Source organism: Heptranchias perlo, chromosome 25 (assembly GCF_035084215.1).
Source record: "Heptranchias perlo isolate sHepPer1 chromosome 25, sHepPer1.hap1, whole genome shotgun sequence".
Lineage (NCBI taxonomy): Eukaryota > Metazoa > Chordata > Chondrichthyes > Hexanchiformes > Hexanchidae > Heptranchias > Heptranchias perlo.
This window is the reverse complement of record NC_090349.1, coordinates 15,117,449-15,140,835: the sequence shown is the minus strand read 5'-3', so window position 1 is coordinate 15,140,835 and position 23,387 is coordinate 15,117,449. Positions and strand designations below refer to the sequence as shown.

At 43.3% G+C, this 23,387-nt stretch overlaps 1 protein-coding gene across 4 annotated transcripts in view; it reads left to right on the top strand.

The window, feature by feature from the left end:
- znrf3 (zinc and ring finger 3) overlaps positions 1-23,387 on the top strand; it is a 228,316-nt gene that overhangs the window by 83,431 nt on the left and 121,498 nt on the right. For all 4 annotated transcript variants that reach the window (XR_010967188.1, XM_068005681.1, XM_068005680.1 and 1 more), the window contains exon 2: positions 22,210-22,335. Coding sequence is in view for 3 of the 4 variants with exons in the window: in XM_068005681.1 (XP_067861782.1) it covers positions 22,210-22,335 (126 nt within the window). In the remaining variant the exon portion in view is untranslated. The remainder of the gene's footprint in view (positions 1-22,209; positions 22,336-23,387) is intronic.

Below are 23,387 nucleotides of genomic sequence, written 5' to 3'. Positions count from 1 at the left end.
AACAAATGGAAGAACTAGTGAGAGGCATCAAATAGTCCATGCTGCACTTCACAAGATTGATTAATTCTCAACCAAATTCCTCCTCCACCGCCACCCCCCCCACGCCCCCAGGCATTGTATCCCATAGTTGCACAGAATCGAACATTTCATAAAGAATTTAAGGAGCAGCTCCTGATTGCTGTTGGATATGTCGAGCCTTGTTTTATGATTCTGGAGCAAGTACCAAATATATTATTGGTAATTATTTTTAGTTAAGCCCAGACAAGACTTGAACGAGATGATGCGTGAAGTACCCAGCTGGAGATGGCCCCTTGGGTCCCATCAGCTCACTGTCATGCTTGCATGATTTATGTTTTGATGTCCTTTATCATTTCTTTTGAACAGCTTTTGATTTTGGATCTGACTGCCGGGGCTCGACGTGAGGCCGTCTGTACCGATCACACAACAACCCTCCCTGTACTGCTCGGTAACATTTTGCTTTATGCAGGCCCCCTAAGTGGGGGAACCTGGGATAAGTCCAATTACATCCCAGATTCCCCCGGCCAAAGCGGATTTTATTTCACAAGGGATGAAGAAAGAAAGAAAAAACTTGCATTTATATAGCGCCTTTCACGACCCCAGGACATCCCAAAGCACTTTGCAGCCAATGAAGTGCTTTTGAAGTGTAATCACTGTTGTAATGAAGGAATAATGATGGCTGGGAAAATCTGCAGCTTTCCAGAGATATTTGGTATTTATACTCTTCCATTCCAAGTTGGAGCTTGACGGGAGCTAGAAATGCTCCTACTTGCCAATGTCAGTATAAAAGTAGGTGGGGGGGGCGGAATTAGATATACAGAGTGGTGCCTTGCGGTGTGATTGACATCTGGCAATATTGGCATTTATCATTGCCAAGGATAATCAGCTATCGCAAATAAGACCAAGCACCCGTTAACCCTGCACCTGCTGCAGGATTCTTTGTTTAACTCGATGGGCCTGATTGACTGTTGTCATGTTGACGCCAAGTTGAGTCAGTGGAAAAGTCTGCAGCTATTTTCTGGCCAGAAAACTATGTGCTGTGTTTCTCCCTGTCCCCCTAAATTTTATGGGGTAGCTCGCCATTTAATACAAATCGGCCTATGACATTTTGGGACACGCACCAATATCAGTGTCTACAATGCTGGGAGAAGATAAAAAGTTCTGCTTCGCGGCTAACTTATATAACGTCACTAAACGTTTGAACATTGAGATGAAGCCTTCCCCCCACACTTAAGATGGCCATTCTGCTCTTTTCATGCTACTTTTCTAAAAATCGTTTTCATATGTTCTGTGACCAAGGGGGAGGGAAATCCCCCTTAAACGTTCTACAACATATGAAGTACCTTCTGCTCAGTTCCATTGCTCCTGGCGTGAATAAGCCTTGAAAAGCAACTGAAAAGGTGGCCTTCTAGAGGTATGTAAACTGCTGAACACCAGAGAAAAGGTAAATCTGACGCAATGCCTCAAGGTAAACCTGGAGAGCTGGAGAAGGGGAGGCAGAGTCAAAGACTTTCACAACCTCAGGATGTCCCAAAGCGCTTCACAGCCAATGAAGTACTTTTGAAGTGTAGTCACTGTGGTAATGTAGGCAACATGGCAGTCAATTTGTACACAGCAAGGTCCCACAAACAGCAATGTGATGCTGACCAGATAATCTGTTTTAGTGATGTTGGTTGAGGGATAAATATTGGGCAGGACACCAGGGAGAATTTCCCTGCTCTTCAAAGAATAATGCCGTGGGATCTTTTACGTCCACCTGAGAGGGCCGATAGGGCCTCAGTTAACATCTCATCTGAAGGACGGCACCTCTGGCATTGCAGCCCTGGACTGGGGTGTCAGCCTAAATTTTGTGCTCGAGTCACTGGGGTGGGACTATGAACCTACAAGCTCCTGACTCAAAGGCGAGAGTGTTACCATTAAGCCATGGCTGACAGCAACTGAAGCAATTGTTTCACAACTGAGTGGATACTACGCCAATGAGTGGTACCCAGAAGCAAGCTGAGCATAGCGTACGACCTGGGAAGACCTAAAGAGGTTGGGGGGGGGGGGGGGTAGAGGGGAAAATATTTTAATTCCCTTCAAGATGCCAAGTCTGTGAAATGTATCTGCCATCAGAGCTGCAGTGTTGTCACTGGTGCCAATAGTGAGTTGATGAAATCTTCATGCTGCATCCAGCAGGGACTGGAGAGTATAGTGGACACTGGTAACAATATATAAGTTTCCTTTGCTTTTTCATGGTTAAGTTCTTTATTAGTTGTGCCCCTCTGAAAAGGAGGCACTTTTGTTTAGTTTCTGGTTGATGACACTGGGGCAACCCAGTGTCTCCTTATTGGTTATTTTAGAAAAGGCATATATTTGAGGCTTTAGAAATCTGTTTCCAAAGTAACTCATCATGTTCAGGTGTAGTGGTTGTTGGTGGTTGCTTGTGGTGTTGGGAGTGAGTCCTGTTTGAGACTCTGTGGACCTGGAAAAGCAAGCATGGAAGGAAAGAGAAAGGAATATATTGGCGGAGTGGATGATTCCCCTCCCCTCTTTAAGTAACCCTATTGATAACTGTTTGCCAGTAACAATTTACATACTCCCATTAAAGATGGGCCTCTATGTCCCATCTGCTAGTAGCCAAGATGTATTCAGGGAGAAGCAGCTCTCCCAGTGACTTAATTTGATTTTCCTGAAGGCTGCTATGATGTTGCAACTGGCTGTCTGTCACACCTACTATATCTATCTGGATCCTGCTCTTCCGTCTTTTTACAAATAGGAGTAAGATGTTAAATAGAAAGAAGAGTAAAGTGATCTTATTTTAGCCACTTATAGGCCTCTAGTTGTGTGTTTTTGATGTGCAATTTGGTCCAAGTTAAACCCTTAATTGAGCTTCAGGAAATAACATGAGTTTGCTAAATTTGGACAAACTACAAATTAAAAGCTTCCACAGTGACTGTAATTCCACTCCAAGTTGGTGACGTGTAATCTGCCGCTCCATAAAAGAAAGTGGCTTAGCACTAACAGATATAAACTTACAGCATAATCAGTACTTACAGCTGCTTTGAGCAAAATGCCTTGCGTACAGTATGAAACACATTTTTTTTTAAAATTGAGAAATGTAACTAAATAGCCAAGGCCTCTAGTGCAGGTTACCACCGAGGTTGGAAAGAATAGGAGGCGAGGTGAGTTAAAAGCCTGTATTTTGTCAAAGGAGAAAAAACGGAGAGAACTTGAATTTGCAGAGCGTCAACGTATCATCGAAACCTCTCAACTTCACATTTTGTGCAGTGCAGTGACAGTTGTTATATAGGCAATGGCTATGAGAGGTAAAGAGCTCCTCAATTTTTGAAGAATTGGGGAAGAATGAAGAGCAGGAGGCAATGCAAAAGTCTTAATTTCAACACTGTGAGGATGCAGGGAGATGGTAGAGTATGTGGAATGGTGTATTTATAGCTTCGGAGGAACAAGAGAAGACACTTCAGAAGAGCATTGCCAATAGCAGTATCAATAAAATAGATACATCATTTACTCCAGCCATGTGTCCTTTATATACTGTCTGGCTGAAACCATTACATTGAGTCTAATCAAAATTTCAGTATAACTATGGAATTTAAACAGAATGAAGAAACTGAGGAAATGCAGGTCTCTGGAGCCTAATTACACATCCTCATTTTTAGCTGTATCCATACCCAGTATACAAGTTCCCGGCAAACTACTGGAAGTGAATTCCTGCTGAATACTGTGCATTGTATCGATGCACTGCTAGTCTTTCTAGCTTAATGGAGATGATTAGGGTAGAAAATCATCTTCGGTAGTATGGCATCGACAGCCCATTACACGCTCCCCCTGATATCCAGTTCTATTGAAATCAAAGGAATATCGGGCGGGGAGTATATCCAACAGGGAGTGCATCGGGAGGGGAGTGTATTGGGCGGCAGATGTCGTACCGCCCGTTTTTGGGCTACCATCCCAAGGCGGATTTCTATCCTCATCTTGTGTACCCTGTGAACAAAAACCCAAAGATATAAATTTCACGATGCATTCTGCACTAGTCCCTGCTCCGGATACAGAGTGAGCTCCCTCAGGGTGCAGTTTACACTGTCGCTTTTTGCAATCAGGTAAGGCGGCCTTTTTGGGTATGCAGCAACACAAAAGTTGCAGTGTTACTTGAGGTGGGGGGGTGCTTACCGAGGGTTCTATAACCCTGAGGAAGCCCCCTCCAAGAGGTCATCTTGCTCCAGTTTCACAGAGTGCAGTATAGCTCCAGTCTCGTTGCTGGATGCTGTGTGAGTAGTGTAACTCTCTGTTCGGTGCACTGGTATCAAGAGTTGGTATCCTACTGAGTACGTCATCCAAACTGGGGGAGGGGGGCATCTTGTCAATTTCAGATCAATTTCACCAACCAAAATCCAATGGCAATTTGGGTCAATTTCAGATCAATTTCATCACCGAAATCCAATGGAGATTTGTTTACTCTGAATGCGGGAGGCACCAACAACCTAATAACTGCAGGTAGTCAGTCAGTCAACTCAAACAATTACTTTTATAGATGAGTAATCAAGCTGACCTAGATGCAAACAAAAATCCCTGCTCTGTTTTCATTTTTCAAGTCTAAAGAGAATGATAAAAGATTCAGGAAACAGGATATCACATTAGGTAAATTAAGACCACATCAAGATGAATTAAACTCCCTTTTGAATGGAACCTAACAGTTTAAAAAAAATATATAAACTACTATGTATGGGGGGTGGGGGGAAGAGAACCGGTTTTAACTTTTTTTGTTGAACTGGTCACATAATCACCCTATGGCTTTGGGCCAGCAGCTATTCTTTCCTGACATGGAAAGGGCTAAGAGCCAGACTTTGTCCAGTGTAATACCAGATCTGATATCAATATCATGGTCCCTGTATCAAACCTTTTCAATCCTGTTCATTGTCTGAGTCCTCATATCATCCAGCTGGAACCCTGCTAACAATAGACAGGAACAGCAAGCCCTACAGAGTCTGTCGCCACACTTTGTATCAGAGCTGGAGCTGGGGGAGCCACACCCCTTCCGGTCGGTATTGTACATTTGCAGACCTACAGTGCCTATTATCATCTTATTATATCCTTTCGACCATCTTCGCAAGGCACGTATTCAAGCCTCGTCCCTTCAGTTTAAAGCGACACTATCCCTTTTCTGTCGACGCCTTTCTGCTGCAGTCACCTGCCCAGCCGGCCGGTGTACGTTACAGGGCCCGAGGCTCAAGGCAACACATTTCCGCTGCTGGTGTGCTGCTAATCAATTCAGCAGGACAAAATAAAACAAGTCTGCTCCCCCTAATCCCCAGCCCCCCAGCAGCCAAAGTGGAACTGAGCCATAGAGGCCCAGAAGGCCCTGCCTAGATTCGATGCCCCAGTCTGTGCTGAGTTCGTTGATCTCAGCCAGGGTATCAGTAGGAGCACCACTATTGACCTCAGCAACCTGGGCTACAGAAAGAAAGTCTTGCATTTATATAGCTCCTTTCATGACCTCAGGATGTCCCAAAGTGCTTTACAGCCAATGAAGAAAAAGAGAGAGAAACACCAGCCAGAGGCCCTGCTCCTAGAGGATATCTTGGTGGGATTCTTGATAGACACGTGTCTGGACTTCAGGTGAGGGCAGGATTTGGCTCGCCTCTGTTACACCCATCATGGTTGAATATCCGGCTAGATATTCCTTTTGGTGTTATTATAACCCTGCGTTAGCCCATATTAAATGGGTTTTTAACTGCCGGTGTTAAAATGATGCCAGTGGGAATATCATTGCTTCAGAGCCCGCACTTACACATAAAAGACCGGCGACTTGGACAAGGTCCTGGAGGGCACCGTGGATCCATACCCCAATGTGAATTAGCACCTTCGGGACATGAGGGGGAGAAGACTATAGGGGGAATAAAAAGCACTAAGTTAACAAGTCATCAGTCCGTCTGCTTTAAGGCTGATCTGGTGCCTTGTGATTTCCCCGTCCATCCAGGTTCAGGAATGAGACTTTGTTGAAGAAATGCAAAAAACCTCACAAACTCTTTCACCTGTTCTTACAAACTCCACTGAACTACACGCTTTGAGCAAAAAATGAAAGAAAGAAGGGAAGAAAGAAGAATAGAAGAAGGAAAGAAAGAAAGACTTTCATTTATATAGCGCCTTTCACGACCTCAGGACATCCTGGCATTTTACAGCCAATTAAATACTTTTTGAAGTGTAGTCACTGTTGTAATGTAGTCACTGTTGTAATTGTCTACAGCAAAAAAAATTGTTCGGCAAAAGTTTTTTTAATTGTTTGGGGAGGGAGAAGAGCCGGCTGCCGTTTCTCTCTTATTTTGCGGGTGATGCAATGATGCAGTCGAGTATCATTTACGTCGTGCCTTCGCAGACAGACAGGGAAAAATGATTTGTAAAACACTTTTTAATGAAAGGATCTGTGACAATGTTAATGAAAACTTTTGTACTGCTCTTTTTAAAGTGAATTAGTATCACAAGTTGCAAGACAATATTAAAGAGTAAACATCCATTTTGAAGCAAATTAAAAGTTTATTCGACATTGTAATTTGGAGACTGGTTTTCCACACCCCATAGTAGACTATATATTTTCCTCGTTATTTTTTTCTTCTTCTATTGCATTAATTACATTTATATAAAGCTATAATTGCATTTATAAAGCTATTTTGAACTGAACGATTCCAGTTCTTTCTTACTGACCACTTACTATAATATTGTGGCTGTGTTTCAGCTTACTTATTTATGGTATGTCCGTGCACAATTTCCCCTAATTTGAGATTTTTTTTTCTCTCTCTCTTAATGAAAGAATTCTCTGCCTTGAGGTAAAGGGCCTCCGTTCAGAAACCATGTGGATTAACTCCTGAAATGGTCTGGGCTGGTTTCTAAAGAGAGGATTCTGCATTTCTTTGTAAGGTTTTAATGCTGAAACCCCTTCACAAAAGGAGGAGGATAAGCACCTATTAGAAACCATTGCATCAGTTTTTCTTTAAGGACCCTTTGGGTCCAGTTAAAGCTGACCCCTTTTGTTCCAGGCTGCAAGCCTTCAATGAAAGCTGAGGTGGGGTTTTGGGCTGCTATGGGTCACCAGAGGGACCTTTTAAGAGTCAGCCTCCGCCCCAAGGGTATAGGGTTGTGTTGGCGCCAGCACAGCAAAACTGGTTTATAGGCATTGTTTGGTCATTGGGTTAATAGGATAAATGAGGCTGGGCAACCTTCTGACCTCCGCTCAAATGCGGCAACTTTTGTGTCCTTAAATCAGATCGGGAGATTGAGAACAGAGGGGCTGCTTATCCATTAATCTGCCTTTTTAAATAACTGAGCATTTAATCCGATTTGTTCCATGGGATGACAAAGTTTCCTTACTTTTGTCCAGCATTTTTCCTCAACTAAACCAGGATTCCGGGGCAAGGATAAAAAAATCAGTGTGTTTTTAACAAGTATGTTGTGCACCCTGAGATTTTCTGGTGTTTCTTTTCACAAGCGAATAAAAACATGAACACTGATTGCCGACCTACAGTTAATTTTTAATTATATTATGCAACTGTTAGATAAGCTACACTGGGACACTGGTCCTACTGCGATATTGAAAAGTTCTGGTCAGTAAAGCAATGGTTGCAACGGACGAGGCTGTATGGTGGTGCCCGGCCTTGTTTTTGTGGCTAGCTTAAGTATGTGCACCAGGAGGAGTTTGCTCTTAGCTGCATGGTAATTTGAGAGCTTGACGGAATTTTCTTGATTCTTCCCAATAGTGTATCCCAGGTGTACTTCTCCGCAAAAGAGGCAATTGCAACTGACCAAAGTGGGCATTTTGCAGTCCCGAGGCAGTGATGTTGACTGTAGGACATTACTCAGTGATGAAGAAACTCTTCAGTACTGACAACCTCATTGTGGAGAGGTGAGGGGGTGCTGATTTGGAGGAGTTACTGAACCCCAGTGTAAGGAAACTGAATTCATACTTCCATAGCAAATAAAAAGTGCAGGCTCCCCAGATTACTGAGGGGATCCAGCGACCATGCACTGTCCCCTCTCACTGTTCCTTCAGTGATTCCTCTAGCCCAGGTTCTTCTGATAATGTCAGCAGCATTCACTTATTTTCTCTCTGATTTACTCCCCTGCCCTCTTCTGCAGATACCACTGATACCCTCGCTAGGGCTTGGTTCTACCTGTGATCACTCGGTTCTCCCAAGTGGCCGTTATTCACCTGCGGGCCTTGACAGCAATTTTATGCTGGCTATTCAACTGAGGGGTGTATCACATCCACCCCCAATCCTGCCTACACGCACACACACGGGTCACTGGATAGCAATCAGTAGCAGGAATTATGGCCCTTATTCACCTCTCTAGCTTGCAGTGCTGCAGCCAGTTGTTTGGGGCCTGGAGCGTGGCTGTGATATTTAACTGTTAAGATGGAGCTGTGTTTAACCTGACATGACCTTGTAAGGCCACTGCACAAGAATGATCTATGGGGAAGTGATCTAAATAGATAAATGCAGGCAATAGCAGCTGCTTCTAAACACCTGAGAACTATTTTAGCAGTTGCTAAATTATAGGTTCCACGTAGGAAGAACGCAGGATGAAATGATTGGCTTGTTTTGCATCTGTAACAAAATGTGACATCTGGAGTGTGGGGTATGGAATATACCATCAATATGGCAGAGGTAAAACTAAAGTCTTGCCTCTAATGCAACTTTCTTTTGTCACACTTGTGCTGTCACACTTAGTTAATTGACTTAAAGTAAAGCAGCAGCAAATCTGAACTGAAGAGGTAGAGAAACTACAAATCAAAAACAAGGAAAGTGGCTATAAAGCTGCCAATGGGAAAGGACTCATGAAAATAACCAATCCTAAACAGCTGGTTGGACGAGCCCACCAATAATAATAAAAAAGTGGGTCAATTGAATCACTAAAAAAGCTTTTTGAAAAAAAAATTCACAAGCCATTTTTTCTCAGTAACTGAAATTTCAAATGTCCAAAATAGGATTTTAAACAAAATAAAAATATACAAATTACATATTTCACAATAATATGTTTAAATTTCTCCATTGAATTTTTAAAATGTCTTTTAATATCTTCATTAAGATTTTCACTTGAAGGCCTCAAGATCTCTCCCAAAACCCAAACTTGGACTTGATGCCAGTGAATTTTTGAAGGGGTTCTCCCGCCCGTCGACCATAACTCGGCGGAAGAACTGCAGAAACTCCGGAAAAACAGTGTAAATGGTACTGATGTCCTTATTCCGAGGTTTATGCGGCTCTTCCACTGAACTTATGGCAGAAGCATGGGAGGTCCCCTGCAGAGATTCAACCCTGATGTTCTTGCCCAGAGCTGTGATTCTTGGATGAAGGCAGATCGTTAAGTCTGAGTTTGTGCAGTGTGCACAGTTGCCCAGGATGCATCTGTAGCAATTAGTTTTCCCACTGCTTCACTTGAGTCTCTAGGAATATCTATTTGGCTGTTTTTTAAAAACTATTTGAAGGGCAGAAAGAGGAGATATTTCGATACTTTAATCAGGTAAAGTTTATACTGAGTGTTTTCAAAAAGAGAGACTACCTATTATGTATGCGTATAAAAGACAGAGAGGAACAGAGGCGCATTTCAAATATGACTGTGGTGATTGCGCACCTGTTTATGATTAAATTGTGACCATTCCAATTTTTTCAAGTAAAATTGTATCTCTGTGCATAACAATATTTCAGCTTATATGTTTTTGAGAATGAGTTGAACACAAATTGGATGATAAACTTGGATCAGTTTTCAACTGATAAATAAAAGCTATTCATTTTTTTCTCTCAGAAAGCATACCAAGCTGATAGGGGGAAAGAGACAGACAGAAATAATGTCATTCCTCATCCTAATTTGAGTTATTTCTTCTTTTAACAAATTAATTGAATTTTGTTAGTTTTTTAACGCAAACAAAAAGATTTTGATTATCAACACCTTAATTTCCTCATAATCATAGAATGTAATCCTTCCAATTAGTCCCAGCTGTGAGATAGACAGAGAAAGAGGTAGAGAGCGAGACTGGGAGATTGTGACCCAGACAGCCACATCCAGGAACTAATAATAAAACATTGACTTCAATGTGTCTATAGAGATCTCTTCGAAACTTATGCTGCCAGACCCAGGACCCCTCTTTCTCCCATACTACCAGGTCCGTGTTCTCCTCCTCCCCTCACTGCTGACATACCATAATCTATCGCCAGTTCCGCCAAACTTCACGTTCTCCCTCCACAGTGATGCCAGATTGAAGGGACCCCATGCTGCTAAACCGCAGCACCCCTACCCCAGTTTTGCTAAACTCTAAGATCCCACCCCTGTTTCTGCCAAACTGCAGGACTATCCACTTAATGCTGCCAAAGCCTATGACCACTCCCACCATTGCAGCTAAACGCCATCCCTCCTCCCCTGCGCTGCTAAATACCAGATATCTACCTCCAACTGGTACACCTTGCACATATTGCTGTGCATCCTCAGTTCTAAAAATGTTGTGTACATATATGTATTATAAATAATATACATATATATCAACACATGCACAATACAGTATAAATTATATATATATATACACAATATAGATTATATATATATATATATATACACACAGTATAAATAACACGTATATAGATATATCAATAACAACACGGAAAAAGGCCATTTTGCCCAACCAGTGCGCATTTCTGTTTACCGTCCATGTGAGCGAATAGTTCTAATCACATTTACACCCCTGTTCCCATATCCCTTCAACCCCTTTTCCTCTATCCACCTATCCAATCTAATCTTGTTTTACATCTGTAACAAACTGTGATGTCTGGTGTGTCATGTCTGTGCACATTCGACGTACTGTTTTCAATATATATAAAAAATACATGTCGATAGATTTATAGTAATTACTTGTTTAAATGGCCATAAAGTAAAATGGTGCTTTAATATTTTGAAAGTGGTATTTCCTGATGAAATAGCTACTTTCATTGGCAACTCCTGGACTGGCATTAACCTGTTTCCTGGTAGCTGTGATTGTTTTGTTGGTACAGTAACATTTCACTGGAAGGTATTCCCATCCTTTCAAATGGCTTTGAAGTTTTCTGCTTTGTTTCTTCTATTGAGATTCTAAGATTGAGTGAGGCAGTTTTGTAGGCAGATCATTTGTTAAAGGGGCACCAACTTCTTTGGGGGGGGGGGGGTGGGAAATCTGGCAAGCTCTTATTTGGGGAAGGAGAACAGCTGGAAGGATAACTCGACATTTTTGTCGTGATGCCAGCATACTTGAAAGGCAGGATTTTGATTTGTTGTTTGTTTGTAAACAGAGAAAGGTTGCACAGTTGTCTTTAATTTAGACACTGTCCCTTTAAATGCTTTTGGTGGTTTTGCTCTATATGGAACTGAGTAACAATTTGCAAAAGGCAGCACTATTAGTAACCACTGGAGAGCTGAATGACTGCAGCTTTTAAAAGTGCACTATCCATCTTAGTGGAAAGTTATCAGGCTGGATCAGAGCTTGGCATAGCTGTCCCTGAAAACTCCTTTGCCACACTAGGGGGAAAGCAATGCCACCCCGCCATGCTGATTGTCATGAAAAACTGGCAATGCAGCGGAAACTTCATCTGTTCCAGTATGCACCTTTTACAATAAAGGATTTGCAACTCAGGTTTTATTAAAACTAAGAAAATGTATTTGCAATGTTTGTCATGTCACCACATTTGTCATCCTCCTCTATTTAGTTTCCCGGTCAATTTGGCTGGCAAATTTTTGTTAGGCAAGGGTATTAAGGGTTACAGAACCAAGGCGGGTGGATGGAGTTAAGATACAGATCAGCAATGATATAATTGAATGGCGGACACAGGCTCGAGGGGCTAAATGGCCTACTCCTGTTCCTATGTTCCTATGTAAATTATTAGGCATAATAACCTCCTCCCCCCACTCCAATCGCTTTCTGAAAGTTGTTTTCCCCCAGCTTTCTGCCTCCTCTCCAGAAGATACTGCTGACTGGCAAGAGTTCTAGTACTGACTGGCAAGAGTTCTAGTACTGACTGGCAAGAGTTCTAGTACTGGCTGGCAAGAGTTGTAGTACCAAGTGGCAAGAGTTCTAGTACTGGCTGGCAAGAGTTCTAGTACTGGCTGGCAAGAGTTGTAGTACCAAGTGGCAAGAGTTCTAGTACTGGCTGGCAAGAGTTGTAGTACTGGCTGGCAAGAGTTGTAGTACTGGCTGGCAAGAGTTCTAGTATTGATGGGCAAGAGTTCTAGTACTGACTGGCAAGAGTTCTACAGGTGCCATCAGGCCTCTGGTACCTCACCCAAGTGGTTACTTAGTAAAGAAAGCTGTACTGTTGCTTTAAATTCCTGTTCTGGAAATGGGTTTAACTTCAGCTCGAGCAACAGTGGTTCAAATGCCTCTGATTGAATAATTGTATGGTTTACCACTGTAAATGCTCATATTGAAACACAACTTCCGATCAGAGGCTAACGGCCTACATTTTCATGGATGGGGTGAAGACACCTACCCCATCATTGCATAAACTATGTGTAATTATACATGGAGAACAGGTGTAGGCTCCAGAAGGGAAAACTACATACTGTTTCCCTGGCAACCAGTTTTGTTTTCTAGATGGCCTGCTTCATCTCCACTCTTGAGTCCTCCCAACTGCATGCTATAATAGTGCTGTAAACCACAGGGGGCCCTTTTTAACATTAGTCTTCCTGTAGGTTAAATCAGCATTTACGATAAACAGGATCTAGTAATCTCTCGATGACTCAGTTGATAAAGGCGTTGCCCAATGTGAAACTGAGCCATTCAAATGAAAGATAGAAAGAACTTGCATTTATATAGCACCCTTCACAACCTCAGGACATCCCAAAGCGCTTCACAGCCAATGAAATACTTTCTGAAGTGCAGTCACTGTTGTAATGTAGGAAACGCGGCAGCCAATTTTCACACGGCAAGCTCCCACAAACAGCAATGTGATAAGGACCTGATAATCTGCTTTTTAGTGATGTTGGTTGAGACATAAATATTGGCCAGAACACCGGGGAGATCTCCCCTGCTGTTCTTCGAAATAGTGCCGTGGGATTTTTTACGTCCACCTGAGAGCGCAGACGGGGACTCGGTTTAACGTCTCATCTGAAAGAAGGCACCTCTGACAGTGCAGCACTCCCTGGATTTTGTGCTTAAGTCTCTGGAGTGGAACTTGAACCCACGACCTTCTGGCTCAGAGGTGAGAGTTCTACCCACTGAGTCAAGGCTGACATCTAGATTGATTCAGAAGGTCCCAGATTCAATCCTCAGTCTGTGCTAGGTTGGCTGATCTCGACAGGGTGGCAGTAAAAGTTACGGTTGGGTTGCAGAGTGCCAGCTCCTGATTGCTTTGTCGTGCTGCCTGCTGGAAAGTGAGTGTTTACAGATATCGGAGGAGGATAGTATCGGGCGTGGCCGAGATGTCCTCCAAGGTCAAGTAGCCCGTTGATGCTTATTGTCTAGGCTTACAACGTGGGCAAGGAATGGGAGGCCAACTGGCGTGGACTCCATCGGCCGAATGGCCTCCTTCCCTGCTGAAACCTTTCTATGATTCTAAAAGTGAGAAAATTGAAGTAAAGGAGGCAAAAAGCACAATTCAAAGCACATCTGCAGTTTTGTACAGGAAGTTGACATAGAAGTGTATTTGGTTAGATCCTGTTTTGGTTGTGAAATCTGATCCTCAGTCCATCAGTTTGACCCAAGTAATCCTTTTACATACAGGAATTACTTGTTAAATGGCAGCTCGATAATTTTGCAATGTATTATAAGAGCCAGTGCAATCGCAGAAACACTTGGGGCTCCAATGCAACCCTTGTCAGCTGGTCAAGTGTCAGCTTAGCTCAGTTGGTAGCATCTCTTACAGAAGGATGTGGGTTAAAGCCGCACTACAGACTTGTGTAGAATGGCTGACACATCAGTGCAGTACTGAGGGAGTGCTGCACTGTCTGAGGTGCTGTCTTTCAGATGAGAGGTTAAACCGAGCCTTGCTTGCCTATTCAGGTGAATGTAATAGATCCCATAACACCATTCAAAGAAGAGCAGGGACTTCTCCCAGTGTCCTGGCCAACATTCTACCCACAATCAACACCACCAAAAATAATAATGTGATCATTTGTTCATTTACTGTTTGTGGAACATTGCTGTGCGCAAAGCAGCTATCATGTTTCCCTGAAGGACAATTGACTACACTTCAAAAGAAATCCAATGGCTTTAAAGTGCTTTGGGATTGCCTGAGGTTGTGAGAGGATAGAGTATAAGTGCAAGTTTATTCTTTTTTAAAAAATCCTACTTAAGATCCCTGTTAACATCCAGTTGCGTTCCGGTAGTTTAGCCTGGATCACAAAGACACGCTCATTTGGGATCTGAATTGAGGGCAAGCTGCTTACACTGTTTTCATGCTGAGGGATGACTCGGTTCATCTCATAAGTTGTAAAATCTTTTTACTGGCCTTGTTCAAAGAGAATCTTTGGTCATGATTGCTACGTGTCCAGTCACAGCCTACTTGAATACTAACACAGCTGAGGATTCTCCCAATCACCAATTAAAGGGGCAGTGCCCTTGAACTGGGAAGTTTTTATTATTCAGTAACAACTTGCTCCAAATATTTGAAACACCGGGTGCTGAATAAAGTGCCCACAGCAGCAGACTTTTGTAGGGATCATTTTACACATTTGCCCTCCCGATGCAGAGTTTTGTTCTCCAGGAGCAGATATCAGGAATTCTGGTGCGCACTCCTCACCATTTTCCGACCATTGAAAGGATGGGATAGAAAATTGTGGGAAGAGTATGCCAAAATTCCCAGTATTCACTTCCAGTGAGTGAAAATCCCATTTCTGAGGACGTGATTTTGTTCTTGGTCATTATTTCCAGAGATAAACAACAGCAACTTGCATTTATACAGCGTCTTTAACGTAGTAAAACATCCCAAGATGCTTCACAGGAACGCCAATTCCCCCAGTTTTAACTCTGTAGTCTTTGAAAACTGTGATTTCTGAAAATTTTGTTGTTACCTCTTACATCTTTTGTAATATGTTTTCAAATATATTTTAGTAGATTCCATTTTTCAGCAAACTGACTGACATGTACAGAGATGTTGATGTAATGAGGTTGCTGGCATCCTTACACACTCCTACTTTACAAATGTAGTGGGTGAAATTTTTCAATAACAAAAACTGGGGGAAATTCCAATTTATCTCCGGATTCAATGACAAAGAATGAAGTCACGTTCTCAAAGTGTAGTTTTCAAAGCTAACAGACTTAGTAATGTCTGTGCTGAAGTCATTTCACTGTTCCTGATTTTGAAACCATCTCTTATGGTACAGATCTTTTCAGTGAGTGGATTCACCGAATATGCAGAAGGACAGCATTTCATTTCTCCAATGTGTCTTTATTGAGTATGTATTTCACATGTACATGTACTTAACAAACATCGACCACCATTCAGTATCCAAGGAAGTAAAGCACACAACGATCAAAAAACACTTGCACACTCTGCTTTTCGTCTTTGCATTTTACCAACAAATGCAGAAAAAGATTATAAAGTACGGGTGCTTACACCGTGCGAATATGAGTATTGAGATCACGTGCCCAATGACGGTGTATGTTATTCATTGTTTTATCTATTAATCAAAAATGCAATTCGCCACATCTGGATTCCCAATTAGCCACATGTGGCTAACATATTGGGCAACACTGGGCTAGGCTGACACTTCAGCGCAGTGATGAGAGAGTGTTGTACGGTCGGAGGTGTCACCTTTAGGGTGAGATGTTAAACCGAGGCCTCGTCTGCCCTCATAAAAGATCCCAAGGCACCATTCAAAGTAATTTTACAACACCAAGTTATAGTCCAGCAATTTTATTTTAAATTCACAAGCTTTCGGAGACTTCCTCCTTCCTCAGGTAAATGTTCAGGAGCTCCTGAACATTTACCTGAGGAAGGAGGAAGTCTCCGAAAGCTTGTGAATTTAAAATAAAATTGCTGGACTATAACTTGGTGTTGTAAAATTGTTTACAATTGTCAACCCCAGTCCATCACCGGCATCTCCACACCATTCAAAGTAGATCAGGGGTGTTCTTCCAGTGTCCTGGCCAATATTTGTTCCTCAATCAACATTATTAAAACAGGTTATCTGGTCATTTACCTCAATGCTGTTTGTGAGACCTTGCTGTACGCAAATTGGCTGCCGTGTTTGCCTACAAAACAATAGTGACTACAACGAAGCGGTTTAGATGTCCTGAAGACATGAAAGAATTATAGAAGCTTACAGCACAGAAGGAGGCCACTCAGCCCATCATGCCTGTGCCGACACCTTGAAAGACCTATCCAATTAGTCCCCCTCTCCCGTTCTTACTCCATAGCCCTGCAAATGTTTCCTTTTCGAGTATATATCCAATTCCCCTTTGAAAGTAATGTGGGCGTTATATAAATGCAAGCTTGTTCTTTCTTTCGTTCTTTCTTTCTTTCTATTACAGTTTTAAATCCTAATACTTGTTAGTTTACTTATTTGAAATATTTTGAACTAGTAACATGGGCCCCGATATTTACGGGAAGGTGGGCAGGGAGCGGGGGCGACTTTCAGCGGAGAAATACGGGGAACGCAGAGTGGGGGGGTGGATTGCGGAGAGGGAGGGCGATCGTGGCTTGGGGGCCAGGGGGAAACTCTTCTACTCCTCCTGGCCCACAAGCAGTGCTGGAAAAGCACTTACCTTCAGTTGATGGGTCTCCCGAGCCCAGGGGAACCCAGCCCACAGGCGTTAAATCGAAATGGCTAACAAAATCTGAGGCACGTAGCCTCATTAACATATTTAGATTACCAACCTGCCTCTCAAGAGTTGCCCGTTCTCCCCCCCCACCCAACCCGCCCCAGTTAAACCAGCAGTAGGTACGTTCGCAGCGGGTTGGGGCCGGGTTTCACATTTTTAAGAATTTAACCCTCCCCACCCCTATCCCGCCAGTCCTGGGGGGTTAAAATTCCTCCCATGGTTTCCAAAATATTGAATAACGAATGTGGCCGTAGACTGTAAGAATACTTGCACCAGGTTGTTGTGTGGTGCTCACTGGTCATGTAACTTCATGTAACTTCACAATGCGACACCGTGGCCCAGAAATATAACTATGATCACAAGCAAGTGGACTGTGTGGCGGATTTTATCTTGGAGTGAATGTCATTCAAATAGTCATCGAGTCCGACCTCTCATAAACGTTCAACGTGTGGTCGAGCCAGGCACAGGCCCGAGGTCCTTGGGCATTCCCTCCTGGCTCAGCCGTGATGGCATCCCCGATCAAATAGCCTCCCAGTTCACACCTGAAGAATGGGGCATGGCAAGGAAGCCATACCCCAACATGAGTCATCATCTTCAGGAAAAGAGGTGAGAAGAGGGGAGGGCAGAGGAAATTTCCCTCTCTCCTCAGTAGAACACTGCAGTTTTTAGATGGTTTTTAACTGAGCTTTTCTGCTTTTCGTTGCGTCAGGACTCACCAGTGGTAACTAGCAGATTGTTTCAGCCTGTGATTTGTGGAGGTTTCACTCAAACAGATGTGCGTATTTTTTTAAAACTGCAAAAACATTCTTTTTTTTTAATAACTGTTTTTACCTGAGTTGATTTGACCGTCAATTGTGCAATTTGTGGCTTTCAAGGACTTGTTTTTACAACGAACACTGGTTTAAAGACTGCTTTCCATTCTGGGGCCATGAATGGGACCTCTTAAAACAGGTTCCATTTGTTTTATTTGGGTAGGACTGCGGAAGAGGAGGAAGTTGCAGGCCCTGTTCAAATGGTAATGTTTGTACCTGATTGGATCTGAGGGCAGTCCGCTCGCCCCTTTACATAAGGTAAACCCCAAATATTACTTTAAAATAACTAGGGGGCATAAATTTAAGATCATCTCCAAAAGAACATAGGAGCTGGTTAGGAGAATGTTTTCACGCAGAGGGTTGTTAGGACATCCAATGCCCAACCAAAAACAGTGGTAGAAGCAGAATCCACAATCACTTTTAAAAGGGAAGTGATAAATATTTGAAAAGCCAAAATTTAAAAGGGCAAAGGAATGGGACTAAGTGGATAGCCCTTTCAGAGAGCTGACACAGAGCACCTTCTCCTAGAAGGGCTGCAACTGAAGCTAAAGAGCCCCGCCTTCCCTTACAACACGAGTACCCCACTGGATGTCAACCCAGTATTTAGAGACTACAAAACAGTCTCCACTCGCCACGACCGTCCAGAGTGGGGCTTGAACCCGTCACCTTCTCTCAGAGGCAGGAATGCTATCACTAAGCCAAAGGCTTAGGGCTTTGTAGGGTTGCCAACCTCCAGGATTGGCCTGGAGTCTCCAGGAATTGAAGATTAATCTCCAGGACGCTGCTGCGAACAACTCTGGAGAAAAATCATAGGGGCATTAAATAAAATAGTGTTTTTTTTTTCATTTTCCTCAAACACTTCTGTTTATTCGTTATAAAAATATTGGAGATGGGAACAAAGGCTGTTACATAAGAACATAAGAAATAGGAGCAGGAGTAGGCCATACGGCCCCTCGAGCCTGCTCCCCCATTCAATCAGATCATGACTAATCATCGACCTCAACTCCACTTTCAAGCCCGATCCCCATATCCCTTGATTCCCCTAAAGTCCAAAAATCTATCCATCTCAGCCTTGAATATACTCAATGACTGTTTGACTGACAGTCAAGAATCATCCAATTAGGTAACAAAGAGCCTGTTCGTTTCCAATTGGTGTGGGAAGGCGGGGCGCCATGAGGATCGACATGTTGGGCGACCAATGGTGGGAGAGTGGGGTCGGGGCAGTTGTCGGCAGGAGGTCCAGGAATACATTCACCCAGAGTTGGCAACCCTACTCCTGTGGAAGGATGTAGTAACCAATGTTAAATTGCAAACACCGGGCAGTCCTAACATTCAGCAACTACTGTACACTGGACTAGCCCACTCAAAACATTTGGGCTTTAATGCAACTAAAGCAAAACTGAATCATTGTCCGAAACGTTTTTGAGGGAGACCATTAGGGCAGGTTTAATAAGTGAGGCTGTTGGCCAATGCTGTAATCCAACCAGCTCACACAAACCCCTGCTTTGTGACCAAGGCCAAGCATTATTAGAGGTGGCTGCAGCATTGTACATTCTGCGGTTAAATAGACAGTATCCCCTTTGTTTGACTTCGTAAGCCATATTTAATAACTATCAGAAAATCATTCATCCTTTCATGTACTGTAGTGCATGTCTGTGTTGTCAACAAATTCCATGAAGTTTACCACAAAGATAAACATAATTACAGCAGCCAAAAAAAAGGCAGTGTTTTTTTTATTGTGTTCCCTCCCGTTTCCATGTGGTGGTTTTTTTGGGGGATAACGTGCAGCGTTGTCGCTAGGACTTCAGAATAGTTCAATGGTGGGCGTGTGAAATGCTCATCACTCGCACTGCGGGAAAAAAAAAACACCCAGCAGTTCAGCGATGGGTTTTGCCTTTCCGAACTTGGGGGATGTGTCTGGAATGAGCATGTTTAGGATGAAATAGTGAAGGTTACAAGTCTACCCATGGTAATGGTAGCAGTGGTAACAATTTGAGATGATGAATTAAGAGTATCGTACATGAATTAAGAGTATCGTACAAGAAGCATAATATTAAAGATTATTTATTGGGCTTCAGTGTGAATTTTTTTTCCCTACAGTATGTATTGTTAAATATGCCCAGTTTCAATACTAGCGAAAGAAAGACTTGCATTTATATAGCGCCTTTCACGACCCCAGGACATCCCAAGGCGCTTTACAACCAATGGAGTACTTTTGAAGTGTAGTCACTGTTGTAATGTAGGAAATGCAGTAGCCAGTATGTGCACAGCAAGATCCCAGCAATGTGATAATGACCAAATAATCTGTTTTGTTGGATGTTGGTTGAGGGATAAATATTGGCCAGGACGTCGGGGGAGCACCCCTGCTCTTCTTCAAACTAATCCCGTGGAGTCTTTTACGCCCATCTGAGGGGGCAGACGGGGTCTTGGTTTAACGTCTCATCCAAAAGATGGCACATCCGACAGTGTAGCACTCCCTCAGTATTGCACTGGAGCGATGGCCTGGATTTTGTGCTCAAGTCTTTGCAGTGGGACTTGAACGTTCTGACTCGGAGACGAGAGTGCGACAGCTGAGCCACGGCTGAGTCACTGAGCCAGTGTGTGTATAGAATGTATGCATGTATATATAATTTACGTCTGTATTTATCTATTAATGCTTGATATTGATGAGGTTACTGTTTGAATCGATGAGGTAACTGTTTGAGAGGCCATGGGCTTGTGATCCAGGCCGCTTGCTGAATGCAGAGTGAGTTCATTCACTTCTCCTCTGCTTCAAGTGGATCCTAGGACTTAAATTCCTGGTTAAGCAAAAGAACCTGCTTGGAATCTGGGGGACGTCCCATAAGAAAGCCCCGCCCTGGTGGTCACTGAGTAATGCAGGTTTGTCTTTGGGAGTGAGCACCCAAAACCACGTTAAGGAAAGCTCCCCTACTGGATCAATTGGTAAAGGGCACTGCCTAGTGCGGAATTGAATCATTCCGACCAGGAAGGTGCCAGGTTCAAATTGCAATTGGCCTCGCTGCCTCCGGTGGCGGGGGGTGGGAGTCCCAACTCCTGACTGTTGTCCTAGTGACCCTGTTGGAAGGTGCACGAATGTAAAGGTTTGGGGGGCGATGTCAGGGCTGGTCTCGGGCAATGCTGCCACACATGGTTGAATACTCTGTATCTGCTCACTGCCTGGGCTCGCAAATGAAGAATGGTCAATTGGAGGCTGGCAGTTATGGAACTGTACCTCAGCAATAAACGGGGCTTTCAGGAGAGGGGAGAAGATTGGGGAGGGGGTGGGGGTAAAAAAAGTTAATAAAAAAAGTTTGTTTTATTAATATAGTCTGGCGATCTCGTATTTACTTTCAGCAAACAATCGTTAGATTTTAAAATGCGAGCTGTCTTCACAATGTACTCGGGGGGCATCGTGCAGTTGGCCAGCTGGTTGAATGTTTGTGGTATTCAATTATCTTTAGACAGATTGTCCATCTCACTGCACAGTGCTTGTGTATGCTGTCAACATATACAGCCAGTTCTCCCTTACAGCAGGAACGTGGCCACAAGCAACCTTGGGAGAGAAGGGAGTGGTGGGTGGGGGGCAGGGAGGAGGGAGGAATAGTGTGTCCTGGGATGTTAATCAGTATGTTTTTTGGGGGAGGGAGGGTGGATGGTGATGTATTTTCCTGGACATCTGCTGACCAATCCATCAAATGACCTTTGCCATTTAACCTGGACAGGCTGTGCTGCTGCACTGATGAACTTGGGTACTTCTGACCTGATCCAAACTAAAATTTCACACCATCTGACCAAATTGTTACATCAATATTAAATCCTATGAGGCAGCCACTATGATAGGAATTTGTTCTAGATTTTATTTATCTCTACCTGACCTCTTCCTCCCCACCCCTGCATTTCAGCCCATGTTTTTTACAGTATATCCTGTTTTCAAAGCCTTTTGCCATGTGCAGTTCTCTATTAGGTGGATGAATAAGCTTGACATCAGTGCAAGTTAATGGATGGGCTAGTTGGAGGTGCGGGTGGAGAGCAAAGGAGATGGACAACACTTCCAATTTTCCCTCTAAAGAAGCACTCCTTAGAGGACCAGCCCTCCCTTTGGGATAGTAGTTGCTCTGATTTCACTGCACTGTGATCATATAACAAGGGCAGGGCAGCAGTAAATGAAGTATATTCATGCTGCCAATCATACCGGTGGCCCTACCTTTGCCACTACCACCAGCTACAGTGCACTGGCATTTATAAGATGGTTAGTCATGACGGTGGGATAAATCACTGGAGTGATAACCATTTGCTTACTCTGATCTGTTCAGAGAGTGACACCTCACAAGACAAATAACATTGGTGGGCGGGGGGGGGATCTGTTGCGTTGATTTTAGTGGTGGTAAATGAAGGATAGATCTACGTATGATAAGGCTGGCATAGAATCTTGGTCTTACTAGGAACTGGGAGCTATGTGTTCAAAATGTGGTGGAATCTGGTTAAGCAGCTCAATACTGTTATTTTGTCTGCACATAATACTTAAATATAATTGTAAAATTTATTCAGAAAAATAAAATAAAAACAATCTTGCAGCTATTAATCTCCCATTGATTTTGACTCTTCCAGATGCACCCATTGGGACTATGTAACAACAATGATGAGGAGGACCTATACGAATATGGATGGGTTGGAGTAGTGAAGCTGGAGCAACCGGAGCTGGACCCCAAACCCTGTCTCACTGTGCTGGGCAAGGTAAGGCAGGAAACACTGGGTGATGCCTGAGTGTGCAGGCCCGACCTACATAAGCTTTCTGTGCTGAAATTTCCATGGGTCATGAAATAAAAGAAAAATCGGTTAACAGCAGCTGTCTCTTTAGCTTAAAGTTTAACCCAGCGGCATGCCAGCTCTGGGTGCTGTTTATAGCTTCACTGGCATCCTGCAGAGGGTTGCCAACCCTCCAGGATTGGCCTGGAGTCTCCAGGAATTGAAGATTAATCTCCTGGACTCTGCTGTGAGCAACCCAGGAGAAAAATCATAGGAGGCGTTCGAAAAAATGATGCTCTTTTTTAATACCTTTTGTTTATTAGTTATAAAAATATTGGAGATGGGGAAAAAAGGCTGTTTGACCGGGCAGGGCAGTTGGAGTTGGGAGGTCATGTGATGAAACCTCCAGGAATATGTCCAACCAGAGTTGGCATCTTAATCCTGCAGCTGGGACGTGCATCTCAAAACGTTTATCTGTTGGGAGGGTAGGGTGTCCTTTGAGCCCATTTTTAATTGCTTTTTTGCATCTTAAAAAAAAGGTGTGACACAGGCAAAGCATGACAAATCCTAGATGTAAAATTTTCAGCCAGGAACTGTATATCTAAGGAGTCCAATCATGCCAAAAAACATAGTTAAAAGTGTCAAAAGGGATCTGTCACATGTGACATCTATATATTTAACTCCTCTGCTCTCTCTCTCCTGTCTTTCTCTCCCTTTTTGTCCTGTCTTTCTGTTTTTGCCCATCCGCTTTTTTCTTCATGACCATTTCTGCACAGCAAACCTGACAAAAAAAGGAAAATACTCCCAGTCAAGCCAGGTGATGAGAGAACAATAGAGAGAAGGGGGAGATGGAAAGAGAACAAATGGAAAGAGAGGGACTTGGATAGGAACCTGCCGTAGCCACTCTACTTAAAATGGTTTCTTTGTGTCAGCCATCTTGAAAACATTGACGTTTATTCAAGTTGAAATCCATGTCAGGAGTGCGTAGTTTGCATTACTTAAACCACCAACCTCCTCCATTTCATGAAAAGCAGCAGCCA